Genomic DNA, 15703 nt, shown 5'->3' with positions numbered 1-15703 from the left:
TTGAATGTATGTTTTATATTATAAATGAAATCACATTTGTTTTTAGAAGTAGGTGGTGTATCACTAAACATTCAATGATAGCACAAATGGAGCTGGCAGAAAGATCAAAGGAAACCATTTGCTCATTGTGAGAAACGAGGATGCGGGAGATCCCAGGTTTGCAGTGCTCTGTGACTGCTCTGCTTGTGACATGTGTTCTGACTCCTGGCAGGTGAATGGCTATGTGGTGAACCTCTTTTGGGCATTTGACACCCACAAACAAGAGAAGAGAACTTTGAACTTTCGAGGGAGCATCTTGTCGCACAAAGGTAACACTTGGGAGCTCGTCTGTGTGACAGGAAAGAGTAGGCTAGGCCTGTGCTTTTTGGCACTGGAAGTAAGTGTGTGTGTGTGTGTGTGTGTGTGCGTGCCCGCACGCGCACGAGCGCACATGCGCGTGCATGGGCACGTGTGGAGGGCTCCTCGGACCACCATTTGGGGGCAGAGTGAGGATACTGTGAATGACTCCTGACTCCAGGGAAGGGATCCCCTGGGGGTTCCTAAGGCCCCATCTAACCTCATGGTCCTTAATGGAAATTGTAGACTTCAAAGGAAAAAAATTTGAAAAGAAGCCAGATTGACCCTACACAGATGATTTTTGAGTTCCAAAAGGAGGAGTTCCTGGATTTAGTTATCTGTCTCTCTTCTGGTTTGGTGTCTTCCTTACTTGCTAATAGGAGGAGCAGGAGGCTTGGCGTGTTATTGGTGTTCAGCCAACATCCACCCAATGAGCCGACGAGCAAACTGAGTGAAGGGAGGGAGCTAACTCCTCCTATGTGTGAGAACGCTGTGGCCCCTCTAAGATTCTCATACCTGAAATGGGCTCAAGGAAGGATTTAATTTGTTTCAGATTTAATTTAATGTATTTACTTCCATGGTGAAGGCTGCATGTGAATGTGGAGAACAACACAGTGTCCTCCTTTCCACTTCTGGCCTGTTTGCAAAGTGCTTTTGATCATGTTTTTTATTCCCTATGGGAGATCAGTCATCATCTTTCTGTGTTGGTGGAAAATGAAGGCTGCCCAAGGAGGCCTCACAGGAGTAAAAATAGCACTGATTGCTTACTGTGTACTGGCATTTACTGGGGCTCTCAGAGTATTTTGTTTCACATAACCCAGTAATAAGTCTGTGGGATATGCTCATTTTACTGATGAGAAAAAGGGCTCAGAGATGATTAAGTAATCCCTCAGAAAAGGGAGGATGAGGATGTGAACCCACATCTTTCTAATTCCAGAGCCTGTGATATCATTGCTCTTGTGTGACACCAGTGGAAATAGGGTCAACAGAAAAGGCTTGGCTATTGCTTGAAGTCCATGTAGGGCTAGCTGTGTGCCAGCATCAGGCCAGGCACTTTCCTTATAAACTTTTTAAAAGAAATCTCCATAGCCAACTTCAAAAATTGCTATCTTTTTTCTTACAAACTAAAAAAATGGACTTAGAAAGTCTGAATAGGACTTCCTGCCAAGATGGAGGCATAGGTAGATACACTGTGCCTCCTCACACAACCAAAAGAAGGACAATAATTTAAAAACAAAAAACAACCAGAACCGACAGAAAAGCGAACTGTAAGGAAGTCTGACAACCAAGGAGTTAAAGAATTATCATTCATCCAGACCAGTAAGAGGGGTGGAGATAGGCAATTGGGCAGAGAGGACTTGCAGCAAGGTGGTGGCTGGTGGATCTAGCAAGGTGGCGGATTGTGGAGCGGGGTGCGCAAAGCTACAGTGGGCTAGCAAGGCAGCAGCTGGCAGACCCAGCAAGGCAGTGGCTGGTGGAGCAGGTGGTTCCACATTTGCACTCAGATAAACCTGGAGAAATAACTGGGGAGTGGGACGATCTGCACAGCCCAGGACCCCAGCGCAGGGAAATAAAGCTTCAAACCACCGATTGAAAACACTGGTGGGGGTTGAGGAGGAAGGGGGAGAAACTCCCAGACTCACAGGAAAGTTCATTGGAGAGACCCACAGGCTCCTAGAATACACAAGCACACCCACATGTGAATCAGCACCAGAAGGGCCCAATTTGCTGCTGGGAAGTAGAGGAAGTGACTGAAATCTGGCAGAGGGTGGAGTAAGCACCATGGTTTCTCTTGGATCCCTTTCCCACATAGAGCATCACAACACAGCCCTGTGGGTTACCCCACCCGGGGGGGAACACCTAAGGCTCCGCCCCTCACTACTTGTAACAGGCGCATAAAAACAAAAACAAAAACAAAAACAAAAAATGGCCCAAACGAAAGAACAGATCAAAGCCCCAGAAAAAAATAAAACTAAGGGACAAAGAGATAGCCAACCTATCAGATGCACAGTTCAAAACACTGGTAATCAGGACGCTCACAGAATTGGTTGATTTTGGTCACAAATTAGATGGGAAAATGAAGGCTATGCTAAGTGAAATAAAAGAAAATGTACAGGGAACCAACAGTGATGGGAAGGAAAATGGGACTCAAATCAACAATGTGGACCAGAAGGAAGAAAGAAACATCCAACCAGAGAAGAATAGAGAAATAAGAATTTGAAAAAATGAAAGGCTTAGGAAACTCTAGGACATCTTTAAATGTCCCAACGTCCAAATTATAGGGGTACCAGAAGGAGAAGAGGAAGAACAAGAAATTGAAAACATATTTGAACAAACAATGAAGGAGAACTTCCCCAATCTGGCAAAGGAAACAGACTTCCAGGAAGTCCAGGAAGCTCAGAGTCCCAAAGAAGTTGTACCCAAGGAGGAACACACCAAGGCACATCATAATTACATTAACCAAGATTAAAATGAAGGAGAGAATCCTAGAAGCAGCAAGAGATAAGGAGACAGTTACTTACAAAGGAGTTACCATAAGACTGTCAGCTGATTTCTCAAAAGAGACCTTACAGGCAAGTAGGGGCTGTAAAGAAGTATTCCAAGTCATGAAAGGCAAGGACCTATACCCAAGGTTGCTCTATCCTGCAAAGCTTTCATTTAGAATGGAAGGGCAGACAAAGTGCTTCCCAGATAAGATCAAGTTAAAGGAGTTCATCATCACCAAGCCCTTATTATATGAAATGTTAAAGGGACTTATCCAAGAAAAAGAAGATAAAAAATATGAACAGTAAAATAACATCAAACTCACAATTAACAACCACACTGAAAACAAAAGCAAAAGCAAACTAAGCAAACAACTAGAACAGGAACAGAACCACAGAAATGGAGGGTTAGCAACAGGGGAGTGGGAGGAGCAGAGAGGGGGAAATGGTACGGAGAATAAGTAGCATAGATGGTAGGCAGAAAATAGACAGGGGGGAGGGTAAGAATAGTATAGGAAATATAGAAGCCAAAGAACTTATATATATGACCCATGGACTAAAATGGGGGAATGTGGGAGAAAGGGGGTGTGCAGGGTGAAGGGAAGTGAAGGGGGGGAAATGGGACAACTGTAATAGCATAATCAATAAAATATATTAAAATATATTAAAAATATAATCAATAAAATATATTTTTAAAATATATTAAAAAGAAAGTTTGAATACTTTGATCAAGGTGATATAACTGAAGTGTAGGGTCACACCTTGAACCCAAAGTCATTCTGGCTCTGAAGGCTGTCCTGTTTGATGTCCTTGTTCACCGCACTTCTGCTTCGTGATAGCATTTCCACCTGTTAGAAAGGGGATGCATGCTTATTACAGAACATCTAGAAAACAAAAAACGTTAAATAAAAATTTTTGATTTCCTATAATTTCAGTTCCCATGATAACCACTTTTAAATTTCAGATATTTTCTGACCTAAAATTTTCTCTTCATTCATCTTCTGTATCCTTTTTATGAAATGAGAATGATACTATATGTACTTTTATATCCTGCCTTTTTACTTAACATGAAATTGTGATAATTTTTTAAATCTCATTAAATATTCTTGGAAACAACTTGTATTGGCTCCGTAACAGTTAGTGGAATAGGCATGAGGTTGGTGGCATGTGCGTGGTCTCGCTGCTGCCTTGTCACTGGGCAGTCAGAGCGTGTGGGTCCCACTGTGAGGAACGCCGTGCAGACATCCTGGCTGCACCGATGCCACGTTCCTCTCTGATTTCCTGGGTTAACCAGGTTTGAGGCTATGTTACCTGTAGGAGTCATTAGTAAATAACTCTGAATGATTCTGTAAAATGGTGAAAGTCCTTCAACATGTGGGGCTCTGTTAAATTGAGAGATCACACCTAAAATAAAGATGTGCATATCAGGACACAAAGTCTCTGTTCTATGTTCGCAGTTGGCAATCTGACAGCTCAAACATCCTATGAGATTTCTGCCTGGGCCAAGACGGAATTAGGGGATAGTCCTTTGGCATTCGAGCATGTCATGACCAAAGGCATCCGCCCACCCGCTCCTAGCCTCAAAGCCAAGGCCATTAATCAGACGGCAGTGGAATGTGCCTGGACCGGCCCCAGGAATGTGGTGAGTCAGCCTAGACAACCTGCTGAATGTCTGCAGAGAGAAGGGCATAATGTAGTGAACTACCTGTGGATTCGAACCACAGCCCCCTTAGCCTCAGCCTTGCTGAAAGCTGTTCCTCTTGGCGTCAGAGGGTGAGGGGTCCAGTGAAGCCACCTGTGGGAGGCTCTCACCTTCCTCTGCCGTTCCCTTGGCATTGACACCCTCCATCATGACACTGACTTCCGTCGTCGCTCTCCATGTGTGGGGCCCTTCATCATGCACCCTGGCTCCCTTGGCTCTTGGATCCCATCTCTGGCCTCTGGCATGTCCCACTCCTTGCCATGGTGGCTCAGGCCCACTGAGCTCGGGTCTACTCAGGCTCTGAGCCTTTGCTGTGGCCTGGTCATCCCAGCTCAGTAAGAAGCAGTGCTCTGCTGAGGCAGAGGGAATGATGGGTGTCCACCAGGCAGCTGCCTGCCCTGCTTTTCACCCTCCACAGGTTTGCGCAGCTTCCTAACTCACTTGGCATATCTGCTCAGCTCCCCATGTTGGGGCTTTACACTGGTAGAGTGCTACCCTTTTGGGGGATCTCTCTCTTATCCCTGGCTTATTCTGTAGTCTTTTAGTATAGCATCTGACTGTTCCATGCTTGCAACCTGTTGCTTACAGTTGTATCTCTTTTCCTTCTCTACTGTCCCTGCTCAATCCCAAGGTCTTTGAAGGTGGAGATCATAGCTGGTTCCCTCTGCAGGGTTGGGTGCTGCCCTGGCCTTGCACTGCCTTGGCCCACTGTGCCCTCTCCGGGTGCTGAGGAAGTGAACACTGAATGAAGACTTAGCTCTGAGCACTCTTGACATGGTTCCCAGGGTCTTCAATTAGGGACTCAAGAGTGTGAGGTTTCTGGCCACTGAGCCGATGTCCTGTTTTATTCTCTCCTCTTGCTAGGTTTACGGCATCTTCTATGCCACATCCTTTCTTGACCTCTATCGAAACCCGAAGAGCGAGACGACGTCACTGCACAACAAGACAGTCATTGTCAGTCGGGATGAGCAGTACTTATTCCTGGTAAGCATCCTGCACCAGAAAGCCCAGAGGAATTTCTCTTTTTAAGGGATGTATCAATTCCTGAGCTCCTAGCGCCGATCCAGGTCCTAGGGCATTGGAGGGTAGGCTTCAGGATCCATGTTTGTGGGCAGAGGATTGTCCCTCACTCGCAAGGCAACACTGTGTTTGTTTGGAACCATTGTGGGCGGCCTCGCCCACTGTGGCTCTGTGCTGAAGGACTGAGGACCGAACAAGGGCATCACAGGACTATATGAGAGCTTTTCTCAGACTCTACTTCCAGGAACTTCGCCCACATACTCTTAATATGTGTGCCGAGACACATGGAAAAATATGTTGGATATACTATTGCTTATGATTACAACAGTTTTGAAACTAATGTCCATCGAGGAGGACTGGTTACAAATAGCATAGGTTCCCTACAAGGGCTGCAGGACAAGCATCCAGAAGAAACAGAAACATGACAACTCTGAATGTGTTGACATGGGAAAGTTTCCACACTGTATTAAGTGAAAAGTTAACACGGTGTATGTGATATTGTTTTCACTGTGTGACTCTGTGTACACGCAAACATCTCTAAGTGTGTGTCTGTACACAAACAGGACTGTATGTACTTATATGTGCATAAGATATTTCTGAAAGGAAATAAAAAACTGTCACTAGTGACACCTCTGGGAGAACAAATTAGACATCTGGGGTAGGTGGGGAATTATTTTAGGTCACATACTTTTTTGTGCCATTGTAATCATGCCCATTGAAAAAACGGGCTTGGTGAGGATGGAGTGAGTCCACGAGGCGCTTGTTTCAGGTCCGAGTGGTGGAGCCATACGAGGGGCCGGCCTCTGAGTACACAGTGGTGAGGATGATCCCGGATAGCAGGCTTCCGCCCCGTCACCTGCACACAGTTCACACGGACAAAACTTCGGCTGTTATTAAATGGGAATCTCCATATGACTCTCCTGACCAGGACTTGGTGAGTGGGCCCTTTGTCTCGGAATCCTTGCTGCTTCTTAGTGGGGTTTGGGGCCAGGAGGGGAGGACCCTGTATTAGGGCAAGAGCCATAGGCCTGGTGATTAGAGCTCAGCATGAGGCCCCCCTTCTGTCTGGCCAAACATGGGAGGTCATTACAGATACCTCTTCTGAGTTGTCCCTTCCCCATTATTCCCAGCTGCAATATTGGTTTTTCCCCCTCCTCTGCCTTCCTTCTCACATTCCCTTTACTGGCCGTCCAAAATGGATTGGCAGACAAAGGCCTGCAGACCAAGCTCAGGCTGTTCTGTGTTTGAAAAGACTGTAATTAAAACCAAGTACACCCATCGTTCAGGTGTTACCTGTGGCTGCTTTCATGCTTTGAATTACAGAGCAGTGCCCTTGTGGGAGAGACTGTCTGGCTCTCAAAGCCAAAAATACTTACAAACTGGACCCTCACATTAAAGTTTGCTGGCCCCCTCTAAAAGAAGAGGCACTGGATCTAGAAAACACTCACATTTCTCTTGCCTCAGTCTGCTTTTCCTTCCATCCTCTCTGCCCTGCCCAGCTCAGCCCCAGTGGTATTTATTTATTTATTTATTTATTTATTTTAAAGTGTATTTTATTGATTATGCTATTACAATTGTCCCAGTTTTTTTCTCCCCTTTATTCTCCTCCACCCTGAATCCCCCATCCTCCAGCATTCTCCCCTTTAGTTCATGTCCATGGGTTGGACATATAAGTTCTTTGACTTCTTCATTTCCCATACTATTCTTAACCTCCCCCTGTCTATTTTGTACCTACCATTTATGCTTCTTATTCCCTGTACCTTTTCTGCCATTCTATACCCTCCCCAACCCCTCCTACTGATAACCCTCCATGTGATCTCCATTTCTCTGATTCTGTTCCTCTTCTAGTTCTTTGCTTAGTTCATTTGGTTTTTGGTTGTTGTAGGTTCAGTTGTTGAGAGTTGTGAGTTTGTTGTCATTTTACTGTTCGCATTTTTTATCTTCTTTTTCTTAGAGAAGTCTCTTTAACGTTTCATAGAATAAGAGCTTGGTGATGATGAACTCCTTTAACTTGCCCTTGTCTGGGAAGCACTTTATCTGCCCTCCCATTCTAAATGATAGCTTTGCTGGATAGAATAAGTCTTTGCCTTTCATGACTTGGAATACTTCATTCCAGCCCCTTCTTGCCTGCAAAGTTTCTTTTGAGAAATCAGCTGATAGCCTTAACGCTTGGTTGCAGAGATGCCTGCTGACACTCGGCATCTTTCTGAGTACTGCCTGTCCCTCTGTATCCCCCTTTTCCCCACATACATAAGGAGTGACCTGGGAGAAAGCAGGTAAAGCTTGTTGTCCTTTGACCACGTTCATTCGTTATCTCCTCTGACAACATCCCACAACTGTCCCAGTGGTGGAGATAAGGAAGTCAAACTCTAGATTTGGGGTTTCCTTGCCTGTTTCAATCTACCTGCTGATGCCACAATGAGTACGGCTTTCCCTGGGGTTGTTTCTGGGTTGAATTGATAATTCTCTGCACAGTCCTGGCAGTGACAACTTGTTGTAAGATTGGCTGTAGCCACCCAGAGGCCTCCCCAAGAGCAGAGTTGGACTTTGGGGCTCAAATGTTGTTGCTGTGGGTCACAGCCACTGATAGGTTATGTTACCACCCTGACCCACAAGGAGGAAGAAATGCCACATTTCTGCTTCCCTGTCTCTTGTCTCAGTTATATGCAATTGCAGTCAAAGATCTAATAAGAAAGAGCGACAGGAGCTACAAAGTGAAATCCCATAACAGTACTGTGGAATACACCCTTACCAAGTTGGAACCTGGAGGGAAATACCACGTAGTTGTCCAGCTGGGGAACATGAGCAAAGAAGCCAGTGTGAAAGTCACCACAGGTAAGCAGGGAGGGGTGAGGCCCACTTGCACAGGAAGTGCCAGTACCCCCAGCAGCGTCAACGTGGGACAGGGCAGTGCTGCGTGGTGGATGGGGCTCTGCAGGTCCAGCATGGCTGTCGTTTTTTTATATCCTGCATCTCTTTTCGTTTACTCCCTGCTAGCTTGTTTTGACAGTTTTAGGGAAGAAGTGGAGGAATGACCGAGAGAGGTAGGAGCTAAAACTGAGTGTTTACCACTAAAGCCAAGCATTGCATCTGGGGACCTGGGTGAAGTTGCAGTGGTTCCCTGTGGCAACACTCTATGCAGCGGTGGAGGCAGACCAGTGTCTGGGTGGTAGACTGAGGGTGACTTTGTGCCCACCCAAGGCGGCCTTTGTTCAGGCTCACAGTCAAGAAGCAGGTGATGATCTCAGTTATGGGGACAGTGGCTGTGTCTGTCACGGAGGGCCTCAGCATGGGCTGTAGGCTGGGGCCATGCGCAGCTCCCCTGTCTGGAGGCTGGGCCCTGCAGCCACTCACTGAACTCTGAGCTCCTCTGGCTCTGAGAACAGGATGCAGGTGGGCAGCAGAGTGAAGTCCAGGTCCAATCCCCTCCATGCCTCCCTTTGTATCCCCACCCTGTTTGTTTCTGGCTGTTCTTGGGTCTAAGGGCCACCCAATTAGTGTCCAGATTTCTTGGCTAAAGATATTATAACAATAACAAAAGAAATGCCAGTTAAAAGGTGTCTACCATATGCTAGGCTCTATCCCAAGCAGTACGTGTGTCCTATACCTTCTTTAAATTAATCTAACCCTTCAAGGCTAGCATTCTTTAATCTCCCTTTGACAGACAAGGCAACAGTGATTTCAGTGTGTAGCCACTAATTGCATCCTGTTTCATCTTTAATTTTCAGTTTCATTATCAGCACCTGATGCCTTAAAAATCATAACAGAAAATGACCACGTTCTTCTGTTTTGGAAAAGTCTTGCTTTGAAGGAAAAATACTTTGAGGAAAGCAGGGTGAGTTCCTTCCTTCTTCTCAGTGACTTTCAGCATCTAACTGAAATACTGTTTGAGAGATGAGTTCCTCAACCGCAGGTTAGAGGATGAGGGAAAGAACAGGCAAGGGTGGGAACTTAAGAATTAAAGCACCGTTTTCTGTGGGATTGCTAATTAGTGAAGTGTTGATACTGCCCATTAACAATGAGAATCTTTGCACTAAGCTCGTTTAGGTCCTGAACTCATCTCTCCCTAGAAGACAGTAGTGGACTGGTAACCTTCCTGTGCATCCTGAAGCTGGACTGGGGACCTATCTTTCTCAAACAGTTTTGTTATTGGTAGAAGTTGAGTTCTTGCAGTGTCACCAGAAAAATAATTTTCTGAGACCTACATGGGAAAATGGGGCTGTGTGGTATGGTTGATTGATGATGTACAATTAAGGGGGTTTTCCTCCCGACTTTCCCAGTGTCCTATCTCTGTTTGTCTGGATATGGAGAAAGTCCAGTCTTGTCTTCAGTGGGATAAGTATCAAGACGAGGTCCCAGAGTTTCTGCTCCACATTAAAGTCCCGTGCAGGCCAGCTTACCCTGTGTTCCCAGCTGCCATCCATTGCTGTGCTGCAGAATCAGCCTCCCTCCTGGAGCCTGCATGTGGAGCCCCCACGGCCATGGGCCACGTGGCTGTGGAGGGAGGACGCACCAATGTGCAGGACAAGTACAGGTCTCCCAGGCGAGAGAGAAAGCTTATTCCTTTGGAGTCCATGCCATCTGCTACAGGCCTGGTAGCTGCTCATGTGCTTCCCCATGGTCGTGTGCTTCCAGGCTAGAGGGCACACGAATGAACGGATGGGCCAGAGAGAGAGCTTCTTTGTTCTTCTGGGGTTATATATCTTCTGCTTGTAAAAGACCAGAAGCTTTTCCAGAATGACCAGCAAACTTCCAAAACTTTCACCAACTTTGGACAGGGTCCATTCCCCATTGAAACTGAGAGGCCTGTATGCTCCAGCACCTCCCTCCTGAGCCCCCTAACAATCGGGTACTGGGTGGGAGAAGGGAGAAGTGCTAATCCCCTTGGTGGGGCAGAGTTCTGTGGTCCCCTGGGGTGTGAAGCTGTAGCTTCCTAGTGAAGCAAGCAGGCTCATGCTTCCCATTTTATTAAGCTCAATGTCTGAAAGAAGGTTCAACTTCACGAGCAATTTTAGATGACAAAGGTGTGGCGCTTTGACATTAAATTGGCAATGTTTTGGGAAAAGAGTATTTACCAGTATGAGCAGCAGTTGGGGAGATAAGTGCTCTGGGAATGTGCACTGGTTCAACCTTCTGTAAGGCACTTCAGGAAGAAGCATCAAACACATTAGAAGTGTTCGTACCATTTGACCCAGCCAGTCTTTCCTTTTACTCGGAGGGAACAATGTATGTAGAGAATTTATATCCCAGGCTGTTTGGAGTGGTTTTATTTACAACAACAGCGAGGAAGAAACAACCTCAATGCTCAACAAAAGAGTACTGGATGAATAAATTGTGGGTGGTTGGTGTTTGTGTCACTTCAGTTTTCTCCTTTATGCCTTTGGTATTTTGCAAATGTTCTACCCCACCTCTGGGTACACCTCTGTTGTACCCCACTATTTTCTGAGACAGAAAATAGTGAATGCTAGTGTGTCAAGAAGATGTGGAGATGGGATTCCAGGCAGGTGGCTTTGGGAGACTGGGTTTGGCAGCCGGCAGTCATTCGGGATCCTTCCTGTGGGCAGAAGTCCAGCACTTGGGTTGGGAATGCAGGTCAGCAGTCCATTCCCAGGGGCTCTGGTACAGTGCTGTGTGCCCTTTTCCACCCCTGACTTAGAGTTCCGAGAATAGACAGGCCAGGGCTAGGGGGACCAACATGAGGGTCTCTTTGTGGTGGTGAGGGGTTTTGGCACTGGGGTGCCTAGGGATCAGCAGAGAAAGCCAGTAGCGCACACTGGTCCCTACAACAGGTGGGGTCCAGGCTGTCCCAGAGCGACTTTCTCAACACAGGCCTCCGGGGCTGTGCCTGAGTCTAGCTGGGTGCACATTTACGTCATCCTGTCCTCCAGAGCCAGCTGAGGCAGTTTTTGATTTAAGACCCGGCTGATCTGGGGCTGCCATCAGCTTGGAAGAGCTAGAAGGCAAGGAGCTGTGGGTGTGGGCTGACGATGGAGTGCCCATGCATAGTTCCATAGAGAAATGTCCTCTTTTTTCTGATTTGAGGTCTTTTTTCTTACCGCATTTCAGAAGTCCGAGGCATCTTGATTTACTATTAGATCCCATTACAGCAAACTGTCAATGAATTGTCCAGATTCTTTGTGACATTTAATATTGCATGAGACCAGTAGGCTGCTGACCAGAACTCTGGATGTGGGCTGCAATATGTGCTAATGTGGCTTTTGTCAGGGCTGCACTTGCTGCTTCCGCTGGGTGCTCACAAGGGGTGTGGTGGTTAGGTGAGACAGTTGGTAGGGAAAATGCCCATTTCCTGAATCCAGTATCTCCATGGTACTGTAAAGAGACTTCATAGGGAGCCCACAGTACTTTGACATCTATGAAAGCTTGCAGTCAGGAGCTCATACAAGGTTGGAAGCTGTCACAGAAGCTATCAGATTCCTTCTTCAGGCTCCTGAGCAATCTCTCCTGTTTGTTTCCAGGGCTACGAGGTGCACATGTTCGACAGTGGCATGAATATTTCAGCCTACCTTGGAAATACTACTGACAACTTCTTTAAAATTTCCAACCTGAAATCGGGTCATAATTATACCTTCACTGTCCAGGCAAGATGCCTGTTTGGCAGCCAGATTTGTGGGGAGCCCGCTCTCCTGCTATATGATGATTTGGGGGCTGGTAAGTTGGCGTGGCTGCCAGTTTCTGGCTCTCTTTCTAGGGAAATGCATCAGGGATGTAGTGTGGCTCGATGAATGTGTTTTTCTTTGAAAATGTGTTGTTCTATAGTGCATTTAAAAAATTCAGTTCATAAGAAAATCATTTATGTGCCAATTTAATCAGGTACTGATTTATCTGTAAATACTTCCTGAGCTAGGCATGGTGTGAGGAGCCAGAATTACAGGGTGACTGCATTCTGCATGAAAAGCTCAAGCAAAGGAAGGCAGACAGGCTTTGTTTAAAAAGGAAGTTCCATTTGAGAAACACTAGGTTAATAAGTTTGTGGTTTTGTGTTTTAGGACTTTTCAGAGCCTCCAATAGGCTCCTATCTGTTATGATTCTCCAAGTTAGTAAATAGTTTCCTTGTCATGGGTAGCTGATTTTATGGCCTTGCCCTGCATTTTAGCTGGGAACCTGGGTTTAGCCTGGGGTCTCTCTTAGGGACACTCACAGCCTTGGGGTCTTGCTGAGGGCAGAGGAGGGGAACCTTCTGTTCACACAGAAATTCTGCTTATTTTGTAGTCGCTTGGCCAGGATTTCAACAAACTTTTGCCACTGGTCTTTTTAGTCTCATTTACTGCCAGCCAAGAACTAACCAGTACTCAAGCCAAAATCCTGTGTTAGGCTGTTGTGTCCTGTGTCCTGGGCATGTTCAGGTGAAATACTTACCCTTGGTGCTGCCCTAAACCAGGGGAACCTTGCATACCACATTCCTTTGGAGAATCATAGATATTAGGGGTTCTTAGAAGGTCCTGCAGAAAACAGACAACAGACCTCTTGTGAGCCTGATGTTTCATGAATAGAGCCTCCCTTTTAAGTGAAACCAGTCAGCAACCGTTAAACAGACTTTGGGAAACACTTGCTGTGAGGATAGCCACCAGTGGCCTCTGAAACCAGAATTTCAGATAGAGAGTACCTCCTGGCTCTGCCTGTCCATCTGCATGCCCCATACCAGGCTCTCCCCATGGAAGTGGGGTACAGGCTTGCACCCTACTGTTGCTACCCCCCACACCATCTACATCCTGGTGCTCTAGCCCAGGGTGGTCCTCTCATTCACCACCTCACAGGAAATATGGTGGCTTTTTGTTTGTTTGCTTGTTCTTGTAAGTCAATAATGAAAGAAATGAAAGATGCCAACATTGAATTGCTAGATGAGGCTTGCAAGAAAAGGCTCTCTGGCCTGTCTCTGAGAGTCCCCTATTGGGAAAACACCTTGGGCAGCTGCTGGGTTTCTGTATGCGGTGGCCTGGCCCACAGTGCAGCCTCAAGTTGAGCGAGACCCCTCAGGGAGACTGCAGAGCCCGCTTGCTTCCTCAGCTAATACTGACTCCCCAGTTCCATTTTCCTGCCTGAGGCTCAGGCTCCCCAGAATTTCTGACTTTAGAAGTCTACCCCTTTCAGGAAGACTGGCCCGAACCCCACAGGGGATGGCTTTGCCCTAGAGCAACGACTGTCAACTTCTGTCACCTCGAGGCACATGCAGCCTAGTTACCACGGCACACCAAAATGTACATTTTTGCCAGTCTGACCCCAAAATAGGCGTAATTTTGATTCATTCACACTGGATAGCTATTGTTGTGTAGCCTGTTCTCATTTTTTATTTGCCAGTCAGAGGGAAAAGAGGGCAAATAGTCAGGCACTGTAGGCTTTAAAGATGCCAGCAGCATGCTGGTGGAAAATCACGCCCTAGGCCCTGTCAGTTTGGCATCACGAAGCGTGTACTTGTTTGAGACAGTAGACAGGGCATAGTGGTTAAGTTAGAGATGCTTAAGTGGCTTTGCAGAGAGCTTTTTAAAAATGTTGGATGTACGCGAAAAGGCTCTCGTGCTCTCTCTCCTATTTAAGTGCAAAACCTCATAAAACCTCATGAGCTGATAAGTCGCTACTGCAGTAAAGGAGTCTCATTTTTGTCACTTGATGGAGTTTCAGGTAATTGTAGGTTGGGGGGTCTTTGGTGCTAAGTAGGGGAAATAATTGCAATCTCATTAATTAGTAGTCTGATTTCATATCCTCTTATGGAAGGCAAACAAGTGGTCTTAAATAATAATGCTAATGAAATCAATGTTGATACCCCAACAAAGGTCTGCCTTCCAAGAGATTATCTAAATAACCAACAAGGCAGTGATTAGGCATCTAATGTAATTACCATGTTTGCGTGCACAAGGCCCGAGTCTATCAGCTCAGTGCAAGGAGCCGGGAAACACTCAGGCGTGTGCAGGGGGTGCGCCGGGCAGGCGGTCTGCATAAGTGTTGCAGACTGCTATCTTCTGTGGTGTGTGTGTGTGGGGGGGGGGTCACTGAGGAGTGGGGGGGGGGGTCACTGAGGAGTGGCCTGGTTTTTTTCCCTGCCTTTGCATCTGAGGCTTATGGGTTGTCATCCTCCCTCGGCAGGCGGAGATGCATCGGTTGTCCAGGCTGACAGATCTCCTGACGTAGCTGCTGTGGTGGTGCCCATCTTATTCCTGATCCTGCTGAGCCTGGGTGTTGGCTTTGGCATCCTGTACACGAAGCACCGGCGGCTGCAGAGCAGCTTCACTGCCTTTGCCAACAGCCACTACAGCTCCAGGCTGGGCTCGGCCATCTTCTCCTCGGGGGATGACTTGGGTATGTGGTTCCTCCTCCCTTGGCAGATGCACAAAGCCAGTGACGGGATTAGGAAGTACCTACCTTAAACTCATCTTTTGACTCTAGAGGGGTTGTGCATTAGCCAACAATCCCACTGTTTTGGGTTAAACCTGTTAGAGCCCTTTGCTTTGAATTTGCTCCTAGGTTTAAAGTACCAGTGTTCTCCTCAATCATGTGGTCTGGCCTGGCCAGGCAGTGGTTTTGTGGAAGCAATGGTAGCAGCTTGCCTTGAACAGGAAGGACAGAGAGTCCCTGGGCTTTGGGTACCCCCAGAGGGTTGGCAGGTTCTCAAGGATTTCTAGCCTTCTGATCTGTTGGAGACCTGGAGGTGCAGTGTCTCTGGGGATCCCAGTCAGGACAGACAGTCTTGCTTTCCTAGTTGGCTTCTGGTCAAAGACACCCTCTCCACTCTGCTGTTCCTCTCCTGACCACTCGTGCCACCTCTGTTATGTATTAATCACATAGAGCATGGGGACAAGAGGGAACTGTACCTTTTACAAAGGTATGCACACTCTAATACCACTGATGGAGCTGGTAGACCACTTACTGTAATAAACTGGGTGTGTCTAGGGACTTTCCCCAAACTGAGGCTTCCCCAGACTCAGGATGCCGAAGGCGAGTTTCACATTCATTCTTTTCTGTAGGCTAATTCTAATTGTTTGGTCTGTAAAGACATTTATGCATTCCTATTCACTAATCATTTGAGATTAGCTGTTTGCTTCTTCTCAGTTCTTTTTGTTACTCGATTACAAGTTCTTGGACAGCTTGCATGAACGGGGTGGTTTCTTTGCTTCTGGTGTTCAGGGCAAAAGCAGTCATCCCATTATGA

At 46.7% G+C, this 15703-nt stretch overlaps 1 protein-coding gene across 2 annotated transcripts in view; it reads left to right on the top strand.

Annotated features, from left to right (window-relative positions):
• Window positions 1-15703, top strand: part of SORL1 (sortilin related receptor 1) — a 157053-nt gene that overhangs the window by 136751 nt on the left and 4599 nt on the right. For both annotated transcript variants that reach the window (XM_028527464.2, XM_036013859.1), the window contains exons 40-47: window positions 212-308; window positions 4277-4461; window positions 5386-5505; window positions 6311-6475; window positions 8202-8376; window positions 9270-9376; window positions 12018-12210; window positions 14641-14853. In XM_028527464.2, coding sequence (XP_028383265.1) covers window positions 212-308; window positions 4277-4461; window positions 5386-5505; window positions 6311-6475; window positions 8202-8376; window positions 9270-9376; window positions 12018-12210; window positions 14641-14853 — 1255 coding nt within the window. The remainder of the gene's footprint in view (window positions 1-211; window positions 309-4276; window positions 4462-5385; window positions 5506-6310; window positions 6476-8201; window positions 8377-9269; window positions 9377-12017; window positions 12211-14640; window positions 14854-15703) is intronic.

The sequence above is a fragment of the Phyllostomus discolor genome, chromosome 13, assembly GCF_004126475.2.
Source record: "Phyllostomus discolor isolate MPI-MPIP mPhyDis1 chromosome 13, mPhyDis1.pri.v3, whole genome shotgun sequence".
In the NCBI taxonomy this organism is placed as follows: Eukaryota; Metazoa; Chordata; class Mammalia; order Chiroptera; family Phyllostomidae; genus Phyllostomus; species Phyllostomus discolor.
Note: the sequence above shows the minus strand (reverse complement) of the source record. Positions and strands in the feature narration are given on the sequence as shown.